The sequence below is a fragment of the Bos javanicus genome, chromosome 5 (genome assembly GCF_032452875.1).
Source record: "Bos javanicus breed banteng chromosome 5, ARS-OSU_banteng_1.0, whole genome shotgun sequence".
Lineage (NCBI taxonomy): Eukaryota > Metazoa > Chordata > Mammalia > Artiodactyla > Bovidae > Bos > Bos javanicus.
Genome location: NC_083872.1, coordinates 76,501,210 through 76,522,747, shown reverse-complemented (window position 1 = coordinate 76,522,747; position 21,538 = coordinate 76,501,210). Strand labels below are relative to the sequence as shown.

Below are 21,538 nucleotides of genomic sequence, written 5' to 3'. Positions count from 1 at the left end.
TTTCCACAACCACTTAACAAAGGTTTTGCAGGTGGAGATGAACAGAGCAGCTGATCATGCTTTTTCTTGGCAGCTTGGGTTCCCTCCGCCTGCACCGCCCCCCCCCCCAGACAGGTGTGTGGTGGCTGTGATTTAATACGGTATTTTATAAGGTGCAAATTTAATGAGCTGTTATTTCTAAGCAACATAAACTTAAAGGAATGAACGCTATAATTTTGTGCTAAGTGAGTTTGTACACCAGGATTAAATGCATCTGTTACTTCCTGGTGTTTGGCGGAGACTCCCAGGTGCCCTGTCCCCTGAGCTCATCTGGGAAGCCTGCCGGCCTCGGGTCAGGCAGGAGGTCGGGGTGTGTGGCTGTAGTTTGCTGGAGAGGGTGTGACCACATTTGCCCTTGTAACTAGCTGTCTTTCTCCGGCGGCTCACAAAGCGGGTTTTGTGAGGGGAAAGGAATGTAAGAGTCATGAATTTCTTTCTGAGTCCTCTGCGGAGGAGGAGTGGGCTGTTAATTCGTGGAACTGCCTGACCCAGGCTCCAGATCCTTGCGTGTGTGGGGAGGGGGGTGGAGAATGCTATGCCAGGCTCTGGAGGCTGGGAGGCTGTGAGTCCTTTCCAAGCAAGGCCAGGGCACTCCTAGGGCACCAGATGTCAGCATGCCTGAGTGTAGCCCCAGAGGTCACTGTGTCTTTTTCCAACAATGACTTCATTTCGTGGCCTGCCACCTGCTGCTCTAGCCACTTCAGACCCCACATGAATTTGGAAAATCACTTGGGCTAAGTACACTCATAATCCAGCCAGCTGGTCGTACATCTCTGCCATGGCCACCACTCAGCCACCCACACAGCCCCCTTGGCCAGTTTCTGGCTGCCCACACTGAACTGGTAACAGTGGGGGGAGGGTCCTAGGATTTTATTCAAAGCTGTAAAAATAGCCACTGTTACACCCCCAGCAGTTCTGTAGTTTAAAGGCGTCTGTCCACCTGCTGTCTTGTTTGATGCTGCAATGACTTTGGGAGGCAGGTGGTGGAGCAGGAGCAGGGGGATTGAACAGGCCCATTTTACTGATGGGGAAACTGAGACCCAGAGGAGGTAAGTGACTTGCTCAGGATGACAGAGGGTAAAATGGTACAATTGAAACCTGGACCCCAGATTTGAAATTTGTATTGGGAGTGAACCAATAGCATAACCATCCCTCATGGAGGCTCTGGTAGGAATATCTCTAAGGGAGGATCAGACTCATGGCTGTTCTGTGCATATATGTTGAGCGGGGAGGCTTTCTGAGGGGGGACATCCTGGCTCTTGGGCTGGGTGAGATCCTCAATACTGTCTTCCTCCTTATTCCCCTGGGAGATGAGGAGACTGAGGCACAGAGAAGGGACCATGACTTGCCCAGGGCCACACGGAGTTAGAGGCCGAGCTGGGCCCAGCCGCTGGGTCCTCCTGTTCTTGGTGCAGCCCTCCTTCCCATCCATTATGCTGGTGCTGGGCTCAGTTGCCTGTGCTCCATGTCAGAACTGCAGGACAGACAAGTGTGTTGTGATCTGGCCCATCCACCCACAAGTCCTTGAGGCAGATTCCCCTGGGGCGGTGGCTTGACCTTGTCATATTGATCCAGCCTGTCACTTCTTTGTAGACATGTCCAGGGAGGATGCCTGCTCGGGCCCCTCTGGGAATAGGGGAGGCACCCCGGACTGTGGGAGCGGGACCTCTGTCTCCCCTCTGGCCTGGCTGGTGCTCCCTCCCTGAGCTGACCCGTGTCCTGGGCCCCAGGTGGATCAGCTCAAGCTCAAGGTGAGCCGGCTGGAGGAAGAGTGCACGCAGCTGCGAAGGGCCAGGGGGCCACTCCCTGGGGCCGAGGAGAAAGAGAAAGAGCCCGACAGTGCGGACCTGGTCTTGGAGCTCCGCGCTGAGAACCAGCGGCTGGTGGCCTCGCTGCAGGAGCTGCAGGAAGGCCTGCAGCAGGTATGGGGGGAGGCCGGGGGGAGGCGAGACCCTCCTGCTCACTTGTCCCCCTGAGGCCTGGAAAATGAGGATTCTAGATCCAGGGATCTGAGATCTGGCTGGCCTCTTAAGCTCTGAGTGGAGGTCCTCAGCTCGCCCTGAGTGTTGAGTCTGGGGTCTGGGGCTGAGGGAGGGGGGTACTCAGGAAGCCTCTGAACTCCTTGAAACTGTGCATCTGATTTTGTGTGTGAGCGTTTTTCTGGGGAGTGGGCCCCCAGTTTTCCTTGAATTTGTAAAGGAGTCTGACCGTGGAAAGGTTGAGACCTCTGAGGTCTGGGTGGCCCCAGGGCTTGCTCAGTGTCCTGTGGCAGGTCAGGGACAGCATGGGCCTGCCACCTGGCCATTACTCCTCACAGGAAGTGGGGGAGGAAGCTAGGACTCTGGTGTATTTTATAGGGTTGGGGGTGCCTAGCTAGGGTGTGGGTCTGGGGACTGGATCTTCGGCCCATGGTCTACCTGCCTGGGCCAGGTTCAGACCCTATGAAAACCCCTTGTCAGGCCAGAGGAGGGGGGTGGAAATAGGCCTTGGAAGTATTACCCATCTTCTGTTCTGGCTAGCTGGTGGGGGGCCAGAGCAAGAGAGAACAGGCCTGGTTCTTGTTGAGGAATAAGATCCTGGTCCAACTTGTCTGAACACGCCCTCATCCACTTACCTCATTTGTACCCCAGATGCTCCCTGGAGGGTGGGCAGAGCTGCTGAGGCCACACCCACTCAGCAGAAGGGGAAGCCAGGGTTCAGAGAGGCCAAGGCTCTCGGCCAAGGGGGCAGAGCTAGTGGGCTGGGGCTGAGGGCTATGTGTCCCTCCTCACCCCACACTCAGGATGGGCCTGGAGCCAGGGCTGAGGCAGCACTGAGGTCTGACACCCGCCCCCGCAGGAGGCAAGCCGGCCAGGGGCCCCGGGCTCTGAGCGCATCCTCCTAGACATCCTGGAGCATGACTGGCGTGAGGCGCAGGACAGCCGGCAGGAGCTGTGCCAGAAGCTGCATGCTGTGCAGGGGGAGCTGCAGTGGGCAGAGGAGCTGCGGGACAAGGTGATGTCCACGTGCCCCATACACCCCCTGCCTTGCCCCCACTTGCCTTTTTGCTCACAGCCTGGGGAAGCTCCTGGGGGGATGGGGGAATGGGCATCACCCGTTTACTTAAGCCAGCTTTCCCCTAGCATCTGCTGTGTGCCAGGTCCCATGCCAAGAGCTGTGCATTCGTTTGTTCTCAAATATGTGTTGAGGTCCATCTGTGAACAAAACAAAGGTCCCTTCTCCTGGGGAGGACAGATTCTAGCAGGGGAGACAAACAGGACACCTTATGCATAATCCACAGTCTCTCACTTCATGTCACGGAGGGTGATGAGTGCTGTGGAGGAAGTAGAGTGGGTTAAGCGGGCAGACTGCAGTTGAAATGAGGAGGCCCAGGTGGGTTGGGATGGGTTGTTGTTCCCATTTTACAGATAAGGCAGCTGAGGCCCAGTGAGATGTCAGTTATCAGCCCAGGCCACCCAGCTGGGGAGGTGGGCATTCATTACTGGGGCTCAGGCCTTTCCCTGGACCTGCTGGGCTCCTGCCCATGGTCCCCAGCCCTGGAGTCTGACCAGGGTGTGTCCCATCCCGCTCCACCCTGTCGTACCCACAGTATCTGCAGGAGATGGAGGACCTGCGGCTGAAGCACCGTACGCTGCAGAAGGACTGTGACCTGTACAAGCACCGCATGGCCACCGTCCTGGCCCAGCTGGAGGAGATCGAGAAGGAGCGGGACCAGGTGAGCCCCACCTGCTGTGTGCCCAGTCCTCATTCCCATCCAGGGGAAGATGGGGAGAGGCAGACAAACAGCATACTCAGCAGTTTAGGATGGGGCAAGCAGGCCCGGAGAAACAGACAGGGGACCTGAGCACTGAGGTGTGCCAGCCCTGCCCTCTCAACACACCTGCCTCACTGGGCTCCTGGGACAGGTATGAGAGCTGGTGTGGGCGGCCTTGGCATCTGAATCCCTGTTCTCCCCACATCAAGAGCGAGGCTTTCAAATGTTTGTTGGTGAAGAGATTCTCAAAAGTTCTGGCTCCCAGGCCCTGGGTACCATTCCTTCACCTCCTGAGGGGTGGGCCAAGGCCCCCAGCCCTCCTCATCTGAGCTCCCCGTGCAGCGGGGAGGGCAGCAGGTTTTGTCCTTGTTTGAATCCCTGGAATCCCTGGAGCAGTTGGTGTCTACACGTGAGCGTGGGCCTTGGGGGGCCTGGTGAAAATGCAGATTTCGGGTTTCAACCCCGGACATACTGAGTCAGGTGGTCTGGGGTGGGCCCAGGAATTTGCACTTCATCTGGTTGCTCCTAGCCCCTGAGACTCTCACCCCTGCTCCCTCTGAGACAATGGGTGGTAGGTCCCCGTGGCCATGGACCCAGCTCTTGGGCACCATGGTCTACATTGTATGGAAAAGCTCTTTGGGTGCACTGGGCTGGGTTTTGAACCCTGGAGGCTGGGAATAAAGTCCCCCATACAGTGTGTCCTGTAGAAGAGTTTTGAGTTGTTTCTGGGAAATGGCACGAGCCTGGACTCTGCAGCTGTGTCCCTGCTGGCCTGGTGTCCCTGTCTGTAAAATGAAAATAAGGAGACTGTCTTAACTCGAAGAGTTAGTATGAAGATTAAATGAGCCAATATTTAGCACAGGGCACAAGCGTCTAGGAAGTTCTTAATAAACATTAGCTGCCGGTCCTGTTGCTACCCACCACCCCACCCCCTGGCCTGATCTGAGAGATCAGAGGCCAGGACAGCTGAGCCAGCATGTCACCTTCGGCTCCTGGCCCCAGTTCCCTCCTTGCCCACTCTTGCCAGGCCATCCAGAGCCGAGACCGTATTCAGCTGCAGTACTCGCAGAGCCTCATTGAGAAGGACCAGTACCGGAAGCAGGTCCGAGGCCTGGAGGTGGAGCGGGATGAGCTGCTGACAGCGCTCACCAGCCTGGAGGGCGCCAAGGCCCTGCTGGAGGTTCAGCTACAGCGGGTCCAGGGGGGCCCCCATCTCAAGGTGAGCAGGGTCAGGAGTCCAAGCTGGAACTCTCGGCCAGAGTGAGACCTGGTGAGAGACCTCAACTGGGGGTGGGGACGTGGGGGACTCATTGGGAGTCCTCACCTGGGCCTGGGAAGATGCAGGCTCTGGGAGGAAACATGTGGGTCCTGGCTGGAGTCATCATTCGAGGTCAAGAACATGCCAGTCTTGGAGGGAGCTGTTGACCAGGGTGGACAAAATGTAGCTCGGATGGGTGGGGGTTGGTGTAACAGGGAACACGACAGGAGTGTAGGGGCCTCTGGGTTTCTGAGGTTATACCTGGGGCACGAAAAACAGCTTGAAGCTTGTCTTATCATACACTTGGAGAACCCCAGCTCCCTGAGGGCTGGCAAGCATCTTAGAATGCAAAATGTGTGCCCTAGAAGTTCCTCAGAGACTGACTAGTACAGTTGCCTCATTGCACAGGGCCCAGAGAGGGTCAGAGGCTTACCCAGGATCACATAGCCACCCAGCAGAGGAACCGAGCCCCCAGATCCCTTATAAATCAGACACTGGCTCTCAGATCTCTGCCAAGATAGGAAACGAAAGGCTTTTCCTATTTTGTGGGTGTGCTTAGTTGCTCAGTCATTATCTGACTCTTGGTGACCCTTTGGACTGTAGCCCACCAGGCTCCTCTTTTCATGGAATTTTTCAAGCAAGAATGCTGGAGTTGGTTGCCATTTTCCTCCTCCAGGGGATCTTCCTGACCCAGCGATTGAACCCACATCTTCTATGTCTTCTGCATTTGCAGGCGAATTCTTTACCCACTGAGCCATCGGGGAAGCCCCTTTCCTATCTTGGGTTTGCTTAAAAGAGGATCAGTCCACCAGGAGTGTAGTACCTGAAGAAACAGAACAAAAGAAGCATAAATCTGTGATTTTTGACTTTTAAATATCCTCAGTGGTTTACTTTGCCCTAGAAGTCCTACAGGGTGGTTCCCTTACTTGCCTACCTCGAGCCTGGTTCTCTCAGTCTCAACTTTTTTTTTTTTTTTAATTAAGCTTTTTGTTTTGTATTGGCATATAGCCAATTAATAATATTGTGATGCTTTCAGGTAGACAGCAAAGGGACTCAGCTATACATATATGTGTATCCATTCTCCCCCATACTTCCCTGCCCTCCAAGATGCTAGAGGACATTGAGCAGAGTTCCATATACTGTATAGTAGGACCTTGTTGGTTATCCATTTAAAATATAGCAGTGTGTACATTGTTGACCCCACACTATCCCTTCCCCCCTGTCTCAGCTTTTGATTCCTAGAATGTGTCAGTCCTGCCTCAGGATCTTTGCTCTGACTGTACCATCTGCCTCCCCAACTTTAACACGTACTTATCCTTGAGTTCTCAGTTCGAACCACACTTTGCCTGGAAAACACTCTGATGGCCCCCTGGCCGGGTGGGGCCTTTGAGTGCCTTCCCCACCCTAGGTACCTTCCTTCCCAGCTCTTTTGGAAGCTGAGCCTTAATTCCTTCATCTGCCTGCCTGTTTATAGTTTGTCTTCTCCACTAGGCTGTGAGCTCCATGAGGGCAGGAATGCAGCTCCCTCCTTCCCCACCTCATCCCTGTTTCCAGCACTCGGGCGTTGAGAAAATGGTGGTGGCTGGCCCCGGCCCAGCGCTGCTGACTGCTCCCTCTCCCCTTCCTCTCCAGGCCTGCGCCTCTTCCCATTCCCTGTGCTCCAACCTCAGCAGCACCTGGAGCCTCAGCGAGTTCCCATCCCCGCTGGGAGGCCCAGAAGCAGCAGGGGAGGCGCCTGTCGTGGGAGGGCCTGAGCCCCACACCTCGGTAAGACGCCTGCCCTAGCCCAGATGTGGGGGGTACAATGGCCATCATATTACTACTGACACACAGGGGGCTCTCCAGTTTGCTGACCATTCCATTTCCCACGAGAGGGAATTGAGGCCCACGAAAGCCAAGTGCCTTGTTGAAACCCCCAAAGAAGCTGGCTCAGTGCTGGGCCTGGGCTCGGGTGCCAGGAGACCTGGGGAGCCATTCACATCCCAAACTTCGCAGAGCCTGCCCATCCACTCTGGGCTGTAGTTCCTGTCTGTGAAATGAGCACAAACTTGGCACCATGAGCTGTGGACGGGTGCTGTGGGGGTGACTAGGTCCTGCTGTGACTTTGCAGGAGGAGGCCACGGACAACGAGAAGGAGATCAATCGCCTCTCCATCCTGCCCTTTCCGCCCAGCGCTGGCTCCATCCTCCGCCGGCAGCGAGAGGAAGACCCCGCACCCCCTAAGAGGTAAAGGGAGAGGCCCAGGGTGGGCGGTGGGCAGGGTGCTACTCTTACCTCCAGAATCCCTGATGCCAGGGTCAGGTCCAGGCTGTCACCTCCCTTTGCTGCCCTTAAATGACTGGAGCTATGGAAACCCAGGTCCCAGGAGTCATATGTGTAACCAAGGGGTTAAGACAAGGTCAAAGGGCAGAGTGGGCTCAGTCCCTGCTGAGCACCCTGGCATGAGAGTCACTGGAGGTTAAGCCTGAAAGAGCCTTAATCCAGGGGGAAGCCTGGGTGTTCAGGACTAGGAGACACAGAGGAGGTTCTCAGGGATCAAGGATCTCAGGCAAGAAAGGCTGCAGGTTCAGGCAGCAGCAGAAAATGGGGGCCAGATAAACTGAGCCATATGATTGGTGCCAGGACTGAGGGCGGGAGATAGTCTTCCACCTGGCATGTGTCCCCCGTCATTGGCTTGATGTAATGAGTGAACCTGCCATGATGAGTGTGCAATGGGAAGGTCATGGTCTAGTGTGGGAGGCAGACCCTGGAGCTACAAATGACAGTAGAAAGTAGGGTTGGGATGCAGCATGAGAGGTCAGGGCAGGCTTCCTGGAGGGAGACCAGAAGGGGTGGCCTTCTAGGTGGAGGAACATGGGCACAGTTACAGTCAGAATATTAGCTTCTTGCCCTGTGACTTTAGGAGTCTAGCCTGCATGTGCTTGGGGGTTGCCAGATTTTGGGGCAGCACGGGGACAGGAGCAGGGGGTGGGGCTGAGTGCCCACTGCGCTCAGTGCTGGCCCCTCTGCCCTCTCTGCCCAGGTCCTTCAGCAGCATGTCAGACATCACAGGTAAAGGCCCCGGGACTCCCTGGGGAGGGCTCATCTGGGAACCCACCTGAGGCCTGTGCTACCTATGCTGCCTTTGGCCTGCGTCCCCTCCCTGAGGCTCTGCTGTTCCCTGAGCAGAGAGGCTCTGCTCAGGAGGCCCTGAGGCAGTTGATTCCCACCTCTCACCCTGACCCCATCCTGGTCCTCTCTCCTGGTCCCAGCTGTGCTCTGTGGAGCTACTCAGTTCCAGCCCGCCCTTCCCCTTCTTCCAGGAAACTGAAGGGTCCCCCTGGTCGACTCAGGCCCAGCCCTGAGCCCTTTGAGTCCAGTGTGTTCCCAGGGCCTCCAACCTGCCAAGGTCTCTGGGCCCTGAGCCATCTCTGGGCTCAAGGGGCAACCCCCTTCTCATGGACCCAGCCCTCCCTCACGGCTCTGCTGGCGCCCCTGAACCTCACCCCTCCTCCCCAGGGAGTGTGACGCTCAAGCCCTGGTCCCCGGGCCTCTCCTCGTCCTCGTCCTCCGACAGCGTGTGGCCTTTGGGAAAGCCGGACAGCCTTCTGGCCAGAGGCTGTGGCCTGGATCTCTTCAACAGGTACGGCAGTCTCCTGGGGCAGGGTGGAGCTGGGGGGCTGGTTCGGATCCCCGGAGAAGGGTGAGCAGGGGTGGGGTGGGAGGGAGCAGCAGCGAAGCCCTTGCCTCATGCCTCTGTCCAATTGTTGGGTTTTTGCACAGAGGCAGACGTTGAATTCGTATGCTGTCACCATTGTCTGGGAGGCTTGGGCTGGTTATTTCACCTCTCTGGGCCTCAGTTTCCTCATCGGGGTAAAGGGCACAGCAGTGTCTTCTGCAGGTGGAATTTGGAGGCTTAGGACTTGTGGCAGCCAAGCACCCCGCTTTGCCAGGCATGTGGTGGGTGCTTGGTAGGTGGCAACTGTTACTTGTACTGCTTGCCTGTCCCTGCTCGGATCTCCCAGCAGGACTGGGCCTCCCAGCAGACTTTGTGCTGAGGGCGGGGTGGGGTGGTGGTAGTTTGTCATTTGTAGCTCCCTGCAGCTGAGCTGGCCCCATGCCATGACTGGAGACATGAACCTTGGCAGCTCCCAGCATGCTGCAGGCCATGTGCTCTGTCCGTTTTGGTGGATGCATGGCTTTCCTGGTCAGTGATCTCAGGAGGACAGGCAATGGGAGAGGCTGATCTGAGAATGTGGCCTTTGAACGCAGCCAGGAGAGAGCAGGCCAGGAGGGCAGCTGGGTGATAGGAAGAGGAGAGAACAGAGGCTGTCCAAGGACAGGCCTGGCGTTTGGTGGTGACTGGCGTGTGAAGGCAGGGAAGGGGGAAGGGGGAAAGGTGAAAGTCAAGGCTAGGGCAGGCTTTGTGAGTCAGGCTGGGGAAGTGTGGTGCTGTGCACCATGGGAAACCTGGGCGGCGAGGCGGGTGGGTGATGGTGCTTAGCTATTACTAAATGCAAGGCCGGCTCCTGGCTGCTTTAGAACATTCGCTCTTTCCTGGGACGCCGGCTCTATTATGATTACCCCTTTTTTATAGAGGAGGAAACCGAGGCTCAGAGAGGTTAAGCGACTTGCCCGAGGTCACACAGCTGGGACGTGCCAGGACCAAGGTCCAGAGTGACCTGACCAGATTTGGGTTTTGGGGAGGGCATAGGAAGCAGTGAATGTCAGAGCTGGAATGTGGGGATGCTGGTTACAGAGGACAGGTCGCACAAGAAATCAGGGCAGAGCAGCACCGGCAGCCTCCTGCCTCCCGAAAGCAGCTTGGCCAGGCCCCTGCCCCCACTCTCACCCTTAGGCACCGGGCCCAGCGTGACATTGTTTCTCACTGTGCAGGACGTGCTTCTGGGGGAAGGGGCGGAGGCGCCTCCCTTCCTGCCTGCCTGGCCCTTCCTCCCTTCCTCTGCTCAGGCCTGCAGCAGGGGTCCTGGCTGCTGTCCAAGGGCCTCTGGGATGCCGCAGAGGGAGCTGGAGGTTCTGACCCATATGATCATGGGACCACCTCTGATGCCCACACAGTTCCTGGGGAGGAGGGAGATGGGGGAGGAACACAGATTGAGGGGTTGGGGCAGGGTTGGTGGACTAAGAGAGAAGGGGGTGGGCTGATGGGAGTTCAGGGATGTGAGAGCCCTAATGGACTGGGGAGCACTGTTTGCACATGTCCTGGGCGGGAAGCAGGGTTACAGGTCAGAGCACAGGCGGGATCCAAATAGACTTGTGAGCCAGCTGAAATCCTGGCTCTGTCACTTGCTACTGGGGGGCCTTGAGCAACTCATTTAATTTCTTATTACCTCAGTTTTCTGCTCTGTAAAATGGGCTCACAGTAGTATCTGTCCCATGGGGTCATTGTGGAGGTTCTAATATTCTTACTAGAGTGCTAAATGCAGTGGCTGGCTCGTAGTGAGTGGGAAGTTAGCTCTTAGCTATTATTGGTGCTGTTGTGGCTTGCAGTAGCCCTGCAAGCCCCATATACAGATGATAATGAGGCTCAGAGTCAGGAATGTGTCCCATGGCCTCTTGGTGGTGGAGCTGGGGATTCCAGAGTCCCTTCCTCTCATCACAGCTACTTGAGTTGTTGTTTTTTTTTAACTTTTATTTGTTTTTGACTGTGCTGGGTATTCACTGCTGCACACAGGCTTTCTCTAGTTGCAGCAAGAGAGGCCTACTCTCCAGTTCTGGTGTGCAGGCTTCTCATTGTGGTGGCACCCCCTGTGGAGCTCAAGCTCAGTAATTGTCACGCACGGGCTTAGTTGCCTCATGGCGTGTGGATTCTTCCCAGAACAGGGATCAAATCCATGTCCCCTGCCTTGCCAGGCAGATTCTTAACCACTGTACTACAAGGGAAGTCCCCACTGAAGCTGCTTTAACCTCCACCTGTGTTGAGTGGTCCCTGTATGTTGGGCGTTGCAGCTCTTCGCTTTCCCTTGCCCCTCTTGGCTCCCAGAGTCTTGGGCCAGGGCAGAGGATGGTCAGGCAGGTGGTAAAGAGTGAAAGTGAGATGTTGGGTGGGGAGGACACTGGGAGAGTATTGGGGTGCTGTCTCCTGGGCAGGGCCATACCTGCCCGCTCTTGTCACAAAGACAGGATCTCCGGCATTGGCCGACCTCGCACAGGGAAGGTTTGGGTAGGTCATTGTCTAACTACACCACCCACCAGCTGTGTAACCCTTGGCAATTGTAACTTCCCCTGGCTTCAGTTTGCCTCTTCTCTTATGTTGGGGGAATAACAGATGGCTTCCGTGGTTGGGAGGATTCAGTGAGGTAATCTGTGTGACATGCTTACATCTCAGCTTCAAAGGTCCCTGACCTATGAACCTAGGGATCTTCCCACAGTGCCCCAGGGTGTAGGGCAACACTTACCAAGCCACCTAACTCATGATGCTCAGGGTTGGCAGAGTGAAGGACTTGGCCCAGTACCTGTTGTTCCCCTGTGACCTGACTCCTGAGCTGACACTGGGGGATAGGATTGGGAGCCCTCTCCTGGTGGATGGGGACCCCCATCCTTCCCACAGGCAGGACTGGGATCATCAGATCTTGTTGCAGTTGCCAGAAACCTAAGAGTTCCTGAGAGGTTGGAGCAGGCAACCCCTGCCCTCCACCATGTTCCTTTTTCTTCCCCACACACTTGACTGCTGAGGTCTGAGTCTGAGAGACCTGATTTGGATGCTGCCCCTGTGAGCTCCCAGGTAGTAGCTTGGGGCTGTGGAGGCTCAGAGAAGTCACTTGGTCCCTCAGGAAGGTAGGCAAGGGCATCCTGAAGGAGAGGATGCCCAAGCTGGGTCTCTGAGCCTGAAAAGGTGGAATGGCTGAGGAATTGCCCTGATGCTGGAATTGCAAGGAGGGGGCGTGGCATGCAACCAAGGGTAGGGAGTGAGCAGATGGACCTGGAGGGCCTGAATGCAGTCTTCTCGCTGGGCCCTCACCTAGAGAAGCCAACAGTGGTCATCTGTCTATGGGTTTGAAATTGGGTCAGAGGAAGCTGGACCACAGAGAGGTGACTTGTCCTGAATCACACCTGGTGATAGCGAATGTCTAGTTTTTATCGGGCACTGTTCCAGCAACATCCAGTGTTTAAACTTACTGAGTTGTACAACAAGGTAGATAGACACAAATGGAACTGCTGAGAACCAGAGGCGAGCAGCCAGGCCTCCTGGCCCCAGAGTTCCTGCTGGTGCCCTCCACACCACTTTTCTCAAACTCTTCTGATGGTATCCCGCCACAGGAGAAACCCAGTTCAAGTGCCTGGAACAAAAGGGTCACGGGAAGATAGTTGGATTTACTTGAAGGGAGGCAGGCTTATATTTTCTATTTCATTCCATTCAAAAACAGTGCTGGTCATGACCCAGTGAATTTCATAAACCATTTAGTTGGAAAGCCCTGGAGCCCTCTGGTTTCCACCTCTACCTGCATTATCTCTATATTTGTCTAAGCCTCACGCTCACGGTGGGAAATGAGTGTCATCATTGTCCTTGCTTTATGGATGTGGGGATAGAATCAAGTGGCCAGCTTGCTTCCAAAGGCTAGAGCACAGTTAGTACTGGGGTTGGAGCTGATAGCTGTGGCTTCAGCCATCCAGCCATTGGGCAGCATAGCCAGGCCCAGCCTCAGGCCTCCCATCTCTGTCCAGGCCTTTCTGTGCCCAGTCGATATGGCCAGGACAGTCCTGGGGCTGAAGGAGCCTGTAAAGGCAGCCCAGATGTCCCCAGCACCCATGTCTATCCCTAGCCCCAGGGTCTCGGTCCTCTATTTTGATTGAGGGGGCAGGAGCCAGGCTGGACTCCCAAGGGCCAGGGTCTTCCCCTGCATGGGTACTGATTAGGTTAAGGTCTTTGCAGCCTTGCCCACCCTGGGCAGGCAGCAGGGGGCAGTGTGGCTGTGTGGCTGAAGCTGCCAGGGTAGATGAGGAGGTGAGTAAATGCCCAAGCTTTTCCTGGGCTCCCTCTCTATTTGGGGCACACCCACAGAGCATGACCTCTTCCCTTCCCCAGAACCACGGAGGAGGGGTCATGGGGAGACTTGTGGTCAGTTCTCTCTGAGTCTGGCCACAGGGCTTCATCACTTCTCATCCAGGGATAGGCAGAGTCCTCGTATGATAGGGATTTGGTGACTCTGTCCTGACAGTGGTACCCACTGACCACCAGAGGAAGGTCAGATACCTTCATTCCTTGCCCTCCATAGGCTGGCTCCAGCTTGCCTTTCCTGGGAGCTGTTTCCCAGGATGTTAAATTAGTTAATTAGGGCAAGGAGTTTAGCATGGTGTCTAGCACATGGGAAGCACCCAGTGTTTGATGCTACTGTTATTATTGTTATTAAATTCTTCTGCATTGTATCCTATTGTCCACACTTCTGCCTATACCAGCTGTTTGGTCTGGAACCATAGGGCTCTGTCTGTTCCAGAAGTACTTCTGTTCTTTACCCTCATGTAGCCTAGCTGCTGCTTCCTCTGGGAAGCCCCTCCCCTTTATGCTCCTATTGCCAGCAGTAACCATCCCTGATCTGTTATGATTTAAGGGTGACCTCCTGCCCTAGACTATGAGCATAACAAGCTTTTATTAGTCATCTGCTAGATGTGCCAGACACTTGTGATTGGTGGTAGGGATCCAGAGCCAAACATGATAGAGGGCTGATTCTCAAGGCATTTTATTGAGGGAGGAAACCAAGGGGAAAATAGAAAAACGGGGTGCTCCAGCAAGAAGCCCCACCTCACTGTGTGCAGGGGTTTGAGGGGTTTGGGAAGGAGAGGTTGCTTTTGACCTGAGCTATGAAGGATAAGCAGAATTTGCCAGGCAAAACAGAAGGGAAAGAGCCTTCCAGCAGGTGCAGTGGCCTGGGGTGGCAGCCCTGGCATCTTTGGGGCATCACTATAGTTCTCCAAGAATATTGAACTGAATCAACATACTGACTAAACACTAATTCAATCTCCTTTCTCTCTGCTCAGGTCTCTGGCCATCCGAGTGTCTGGCTGGAATCCCCCGGGGGGACCTGAGCCCCAGGACAAGGGCCCAGATAGCCTGTCATTCCTCGGGGACAGCTGGTCTGGGGCTGTTGTGCGGAGGGTGCTATCTGGACCAGGGTCGGCCAGGGTAGAACCAAGAGAGGTGAGGCCTCGCCCCTCTGAGCTGGGGCAGAATCGGTACATTAGCTGGGGCTGGGCGCCCTCTGATTGGTGGATCTAGATCATTGGGCAGAGTTTCTGGAGATTGGTCGAAGCAGAGGAGGGCTCATCGACTAGCCCCGCCTCAGCCAGCATTAAGTGAAATCTGATTGGGCAAGGGCTGAGAGGTGGGCAGACTGATAGCACCTGGACAGATCCCCACCCTTACACGTGGAAAAGACCAGACTGAGCCACGCTCGGTGGGGAGGCCGGTTGCAGGGAGCAGGGTCTGACTGGGCACGCACCCTGTGAGGTGGGAGCATCAGAATTTTGAGACATGGTCACCCCCACACGTGGTGTTCTTCAGCCCCAGGGCTGTCCTGGGAAGTCCTGGGAAGCTAGCTCAGTTCCCTCCCTGTCTGGGTTTTCTCTCAGCCAAGGGCAGAGGCCGCTGGTTTGGAGGGGGCAGGCCTGGAAGGCGAGGCCCAGCAGAGAACCTTGCCCCGGAAACAGACGTCCACACTCCCACTGATGGACTTCAAGGGTAAAGCTGGCCCGGGGCGGGCAGGCACTGAGGACTCAGGAGTCCTGGAAGGTCAGAACTGAGGGCCCACGAGAAGGCTCCTCCAGTCCATGGTGTGGGTGGGACAGCCGCGGCCTGGGAGGGGGATGCCTCGCCTCCTGACTCCTGTCAGTGCTCTTCCCTCTGCACCGCTGCCTCCTTGCTAGTTGTCTCTTCTTATGCTCTTCCTCTGTCTTGTCCTCAGTAAGCAACTTACAGTGAAAGGAGCAGTGGATAGGAGTCCAGGAACCTGGGTTTGGGTCCTGGTTCTGTTCCCAGTGGGCTTGGTGACTTGGGGCCCATCCCCTCCCTCCCTGGTCCTTGGACTCTCATTTTAAGAAGGGGAAGGTGTGACCTCTCTGAGGCTAATGCTTGACTTTCTCCTTCCCTTGTCCTTACTGCTACCCCCTGCCTTGTCCACACTCAGCCTGCCAGTCCTTCCACGAGGCCCTGGACGCCTGGGTGAGGGAGCCAGGAGCTGAGCCCTTCTACATTCGAGCCAACCTCACCCTGCCTGAGCGGGCTGACCCCCACGCCCTGTGTGTGAGAGCTCAGGAGATACTGCGGCTGGTGGACCCGGCATATAAGCGACGGCAGGAGTGGTTCTGCACGCGGGTCGACCCCCTCACTCTGCGAGACCTGGACCGGGGCACCGTGCCCAATTATCAGAGGTGACACAGCCCGTGGCCCTGGGAGCCGGGACTGGGGTGGGGGACTCTCTCCTCCCGCAGTCCCTCGCCATCCTCTGGGACAGGATTGGGGGAGGGGGCTAGAGGAGAGAAGGTGAGGAACTCCCTACCTCCCTACAAACTCATGACATGACCTCCCTTCTTCCCCTACCCCTTCCCGCCAGAGCCCAGCAGCTCCTGGAAGTTCAGGAGAAATGCCTGCCATCTAGCCGACACCGGGGCCCCCGCAGTAATGTAAGCTGGGCTGCGGAGGACAGGGTGAGGGCTTGGGGAGGGGGTGCCAAGTCAGGGGCGCCAAAAGGGAGAGGGCAGGCTCCATTCTCTGGAAGCTGGGGGAGGAGACACCACCCATTTGGTTGCTCATCTTCTTAGTGAGCATTTTGGTTGCGTCTTCACCCAGACTTGGTTGATCCTATCCCCAGCGTGTCCATCAGAGAGAACAGCAACAGGGCTCCACTCCAGGTAGTTGAGAGGGGGAAGTGAGGCAGTGTGCCTGGTGCTCAGGAGCATGGGTGGCATGCGGTGGGCACTTAATGATAGTCACACTCCCTTCTCTGATCCCTGGACCATGCGCCTGGGCAGAGCAAGGCTCAGAGAGGTTAAATATTTCAAGAGACCACGGTACTAGAGAGAAGGTGGAGAACCTGGGCTTTAGAGCCAGGCCTCCAGAGTTTGCATCCCAGCTCTGCTCCTTCTTTGCTGTGTGACCTTGGATGACCACCTGACCCTCTCTTGAGGCTCTGCTTCATCATCTGTAAAATGGGGAACCCATGCCTGCCTCGTGGGTTCATGCATGTGGGATCTGGTTAGCGTTTGTCCCATTGTCACATTATTTGACACCTGTCAACTACTGATATCCATGGGGTCGCAAAGAGACCTGACTGAGCAACTGAACAACAACAACCACGATTGTTACAATTAGCGGTGTCAATTTTGGTTTTTCTGTACTCTTCCTACACTGCTGATTAATTGGAAGAGACCCCAGAGTTTGTCTCTTACATCTCATTAGGTCCTTCTGGGCCTCGATCTCTGATCTGTAATGTGGGGGCAGACCTAAGGCTCCTCTAGCTCTAACTAGCTCTAGCAGCCTTACTTCCCTGGATTCCTAGTGATGGTCACCCTCCTCTGTCTCAGGGGCTGTACTGAGCCAGGTGGGGGCAGGGGACAGCCAGATAGAGAGGGGGTTCTTGTGCTGACCCGTGAGACTAGACAGTAGGGCCCTTTCTCCCTGAGGATGGGACGGAGCTGAGCTCTCAGGTGCCCCTCTTTTTCTACTCCCTGACCAGCTAAAGAAGCGTGCCCTGGACCAGCTGCGACTGGTGAAGCCCAAGCATGTGGGGAGTCCTCCTGGGGACTCCCCAGAGCAGCTGCTGCTGGAGCCCTGCTCAGGTGCGTGCCCAGGTGCGAGGGTGCAGCCACTGCCTACGGGCTCCAGGAATGTGCCCATCTGGGTGTCCTTTGGCCTTGGTGTTCCCTTTGGCCTTGAAGGGCTTGTGGGAGGGTTCCAGTCGGGGGCAGGGTGCAGGCCAGGGACCTGGTGGGAGATGGGCCACCAGGATGGAGGGAGCTGGTCTGTGTCCAGGTGTGACCAGGGGTGAGGCACGGAGAAGCATGGGCCTGTTTCTGTCTGGCACAGCATGCACAGCTGTGCCTTTTGCCTGTGTATGGTGGCAGGTGCCATGATGACCCCAGAGAGAGTTCCTGGAGGAAGGAGGATGAAGGGTTAGGGGGGCCCAGAGGAATGAATAGCAATTCTGAGGGTAAGGCTGGTTAGGAAAGGTTTCCTGGAAGGGAGATTGTCTGAACTGGGCCTTTCAAGGATGAAGACGACTTCATGCCAGGCAAAAGGCAAAGACTCGGAGGCATAGCTATGTGTCGTATGCTTGGAGGACACAGAGTAAACAGCAGGCGCAAAACTCTTGTCATGCATTGTGCCAGAGGGGAGGGGGAAGGGAAGCAGGGGAGGGGCAAGGTAGGAGGGGTCCCTGCCCACCTGGGAGCTTGGGAAGGCTTGACCTGGGCTCTGACAGAAGAGTTAACTGGGCCACCAGGGCATGCAGAGTTCCCATGATTACAGCTGCTGATCTGTGAGGTCGGAATAGAGCTTGTAGTGAGGGGATCTGTGGCTTGCTGCTTCCCCAGCTCCGGCAGGGCTGGGTCACCCACGTGGAGGATGTGGCCTTCTTCCTGAGAGTTGTGGGAAGTCACTGGTGCATTGAACACAGGGGAGTTACAGGATCTGACTTCAGCGTTGAAGCCTGCCTCAGCTGCCGAGAGGAGAATGGCCTGTAGGGGGCACGGGTGAGGCCTGGGATGGGGAGGAGGACAGTCCCAGTGAAGTCCAGCAGCGGGTGTTAGGAAAGAAGATAGGGGCCTTGACAGGAGGCACTGGGGTCCTGAGTATTGAGGGGGCTGGCCATCCCAGCAGCGAGGACCTCGTGCCCTGGCTGCACCCTCATCTCATCTACATCCTGTCCCCTCCCGTGCCCAGAGCCAGAGCGGAGCCTCAAACCCTACAGCCTGGTGCGGCCCCTGCTGGTGTCTGCTCTGCGGCCCGTGGTGCTCTTGCCTGAGTGCCTGGCACCCCGGCTCATCCGCAACCTCCTAGACCTGCCCAGCTCCCGGCTGGACTTCCAAGTGTGCCCAGCGGGTAAGCCTGTGCACTTGAAGATGGGAGGGCGGGGTGGCACCGTGGGGCAGTCAGGCCCACTGGCCCTTCGTTTGTGCCTTTCTCTGCTTTGCAGAAAGCCTCTCTGGAGAGGAACAGTGCACACTGTCAGCGCCCGGAGCCCCCAAGGCCCGGCCTGCCGCCCCCAGTCTAGGCAGCAGGATCCGTGCCATCCAGGAATCTGTCGGGAAGGTGGGTGCTTGGGGTGGGGCATGGGGGTGGTGCCCTCTGGGCCCAGGAGCAGAGGGTGACCCTGGGCAAGCCCCTTCCCTTCCATGGGTGTCTTTGCACCTGTGAAATGGGTGGCCTGGGGCACTCTGCCTCAAGTGGCTCACCCTGCAGAATTTGGCTGATACATCTGATCTGTTCATCCTTGTCTCAGACTTGCCGCTCCCCTGGGAGCCACCTGGGGCTGCCAAGGGTGGGGTCAGCGCCCTCTGCAGATCGGGGTCTAGGGAAAGTGACTTATTTCCCTGGGTCTTGGGCTTTCCCTTCCAGTTCTTTCCTTATTGCCAAGGTGGATGGGGAAGCTGGACCCTGTAGGGGGATGTTTTAAGGGGGCCCAGTCAGGGGGCAGGGAGGCTAGGGTCTCTGGCCTGGGAGTAAAATGTAGCCTTGACCACCCCTCCCCCGAGAAGAAGCACTGCCTGTTGGAGCTGGGTGCTCGGGGCGTGCGGGAGCTGGTCCAGAACGAGATCTACCCCATCGTCATCCATGTGGAGGTGACCGAGAAGAATGTCCGGGAAGTCAGGTGAGTTGGGCCGGAAGGAGGGGTAGGGACCCTGTGCTTCCTCCTGTTTGGATGCCTTGCTCTCTCTCTCTCTCCATCTTTTTGTTTGCCTTCTGTCTGTCTCTCTGATTCCCTCTGTCCGTCCTCCCTCTCTGACTCCCCATGTCTTAGTCCATTCCTTTCTCTCTGTCTCACTGTCTGTCTTCATCCCCTGCTCTGACCACAGCCTGCTGTCCTCTCTCGGCAGGGGTCTGCTGGGCCGGCCAGGCTGGCGGGACTCTGAGCTGCTGCGGCAGTGCCGGGGCTCAGAGCATGTGCTCTGGGGGCTGCCCTGCTCCTGGGTGCAGGTGCCCGCCCACGAGTGGAGCCACTCGGAGGAGCTGGCCAAGGTGGTGCGGGGTCGCATCCTGCAGGAGCAGGCCCGCCTTGTGTGGGTGGAACGTAGCAGCACCAGAGGCGGCGGCAGCAGCAGCAGCAGCGAGGCCTGAGGGCCCCCCTGGAATGCCTGTGCCTTCCTCACACACTCCAGAAGCCACCACCGGGAACCCTGGTCTGCAGTGGAGCCGGGTCCTCCCCATCCTGAGCCTTCCTCAACCCTGGAACTCGACGTAGGGCCCTCAGCTCTGGGCTCTGGGCTCTCTCACCCATAGGAGCCCCTGGCCAGAGCTCCCTCCCACCCCTGGACTTGCTGCTCTGGGCCTTCCCCTGGCCCTGTGTCTCCACGGACCCTTCTCGTGGGTCTCACACACACATCTGTGTCCTGTCCCTCATGGCGCTCCTCAGAGCATCTGCGTTCTCAGTCCTGTGTGTTGGTTTGCACACTCAAGATCCCACAGGGTGGACTCGAGTCTGCCCCTCCCCTTGGCTCACGAGGTCTCCTGGCTCCACAGCCTCTTATTATTTTTTTTTGGCCTCACTGCGTGTGGCATGCAGGATCTTTGTTCCCTGACCAGGGACTGAACCTGTGCCCCGTGCAGTGGAAGCACAGTCTTCATCGCTGGACCGCTGGGGAAGTCCTCCACAGCCTCTTCTGTTCACAGGAGCCCCCGGGCCTGTGGTGTGGGACACCCAGCCACGCAGCTGGCATTTCTTGTGTTCACCTCCACGGGGCGTTGTGGCTTCCCCAGTCCACTGTCACTTGTGCCCCTCGTGTCTTCCAGTCACATGTGTGTCTGTGGTTCTCCTCTGTGTAAATGCCATGCCCCCCACCCCCGTGACCCTTAGGACACTAACCCGCGTGTGTTCCTGGTGAGCACACCCAAGGACCATGTTCTCACAGCACCTGCGCCCCTCCCTGCCCTGCCTCTCAGAGGGATGGGTGGGGAGGGGGCCAGCCACTCTGTTACCAGAATGTACAGCTTGTGGATTTTTAATGGGCTTTTTTTTTCCCCCTCAGAAGCTGCACATTATGGAACATTAAACAGTTTGTCATAGAAGCTGGTGGCCTTTTGCTTGCTTGCCTCCCTGGCCTGGGCCCCCTTCCCCTCGTCCCACTTGTTGCCACCCCCAGCTCAGGTTGATGCCACCTTTCAGGTTCCTGCTCGCTCATGGGGAGGGTCAGATTTCTCTCCTGACTCATCCTGGAGCTGCCTGCCATCTGTGCTGGCATCACCTTACCTGCCCCCAAATGACTGGAGGAGGGCCCCACAGATGGGCCACCCCTGTACCCAGCCCTGCCTGTGTCTGATCATCAAAGAGATGTCTCCTGGAGCAGGGATACCTAGCCAGCACAGTGTGGTCTTAGGCTAAGGGCCTCGGCCCCTGAATCCAGAAGACTAAGAGCAAACCCTCAGTGTACTGCCAAGCCCGTGAGACTGCTTCACTGGAGAGGATGAGCACTTCCAGTGGGAGATATCTAGGCAGGCTTACTGGAGGAGGTGCTGCTGGAGCTTGGGGTGTGGGATTCCTTTCTTCAGGAAGCACTTAAGGGACTCGCATGCCTATGTTGTTCCTGGTCCTCCTAGGACTCTCCTCAGTCACAGTGATGAACTTGGGCAGGCTCCAAGGAGTTGTGGGGAGTGGATAGACTAGGTGGAGGGAACCTCAAGAGCAACGGCTCAGTGGCAGGAAACGGATTGAGATTGGCCACTGGGGAGTGGTAGGAAATGAAGCTGAGAGGTCCAAGTCCAGGGGTTGGGGGCTGCTTACATTTGAAGTCTGGCTCAGATATCATTTCCACAAAGCCTCCTGATTTTCCCAGGCCTTGGAAATTCTGGGCCATGCCATGCTCTGCTTTGTGGCCAGATGGTGGGTCTCTATGGGTGGCTATTGGCTCCCTGGCCATGGAGACTGGGTTATGATCACTGGGGTAAGCAAACCACCCCCTTCTTGGCCCAGTGCTTGGTCTATGGACATACGAGCCTGGGTGAAGTTGCAGGTGCCCAGTGGCTGGTCCCATGTTAGGTGCCCTTTCCATGGGGGTGGAGAAGCCCACCAACCCCAAGTCTTATTTTGTCCCCATCTTATAAATGAAAGTGAAGTTCAGAGAGGTGAAGTAACTTGTTCAGAGTCACACAGCTAGGGATTTGAACCCTGGTCGGTATGGCATGAAGCATGGGTTTATCCCTTGGAGATGCCATTCTGTGAAGATGGGCTGTGAGGGGGCCTGGCACAAGGCTGGGCCATAGAAGGGTGATTCAGAAGGGTTGGTTTTCCTTTTCTCTTCCTCTATAGCGCTAATGCAATTCTCCACGCATCTGGTATTTC

At 56.6% G+C, this 21,538-nt stretch overlaps 1 protein-coding gene across 7 annotated transcripts in view; it reads left to right on the top strand.

Moving 5' to 3' along the window:
• Positions 1-20,268, top strand: part of CARD10 (caspase recruitment domain family member 10) — a 32,846-nt gene extending 12,578 nt beyond the window's left edge. For 5 of the 7 annotated variants that reach the window (XM_061417411.1, XM_061417410.1, XM_061417413.1 and 2 more), the window contains 17 exons: positions 1,770-1,961; positions 2,878-3,033; positions 3,629-3,754; positions 4,821-5,012; positions 6,684-6,818; positions 7,162-7,277; positions 8,074-8,102; positions 8,550-8,673; positions 14,028-14,187; positions 14,619-14,778; positions 15,173-15,416; positions 15,599-15,668; positions 16,721-16,823; positions 17,926-18,084; positions 18,179-18,294; positions 18,741-18,853; positions 19,080-20,268. In XM_061417411.1, the coding sequence (XP_061273395.1) occupies positions 1,770-1,961; positions 2,878-3,033; positions 3,629-3,754; positions 4,821-5,012; positions 6,684-6,818; positions 7,162-7,277; positions 8,074-8,102; positions 8,550-8,673; positions 14,028-14,187; positions 14,619-14,778; positions 15,173-15,416; positions 15,599-15,668; positions 16,721-16,823; positions 17,926-18,084; positions 18,179-18,294; positions 18,741-18,853; positions 19,080-19,320 (2,436 nt within the window). In that variant the 3' untranslated portion in view covers positions 19,321-20,268. Of the gene's footprint in view, positions 1-1,769; positions 1,962-2,877; positions 3,034-3,628; positions 3,755-4,820; positions 5,013-6,683; positions 6,819-7,161; positions 7,278-8,073; positions 8,103-8,549; positions 8,674-14,027; positions 14,188-14,618; positions 14,779-15,172; positions 15,417-15,598; positions 15,669-16,720; positions 16,824-17,576; positions 17,736-17,925; positions 18,085-18,178; positions 18,295-18,740; positions 18,854-19,079 lie in introns of those variants that run through there. The other 2 variants (XM_061417412.1, XR_009736568.1) reach the window with 2 other exon arrangements.
• The last annotated feature ends 1,270 nt before the right edge of the window (positions 20,269-21,538 follow it).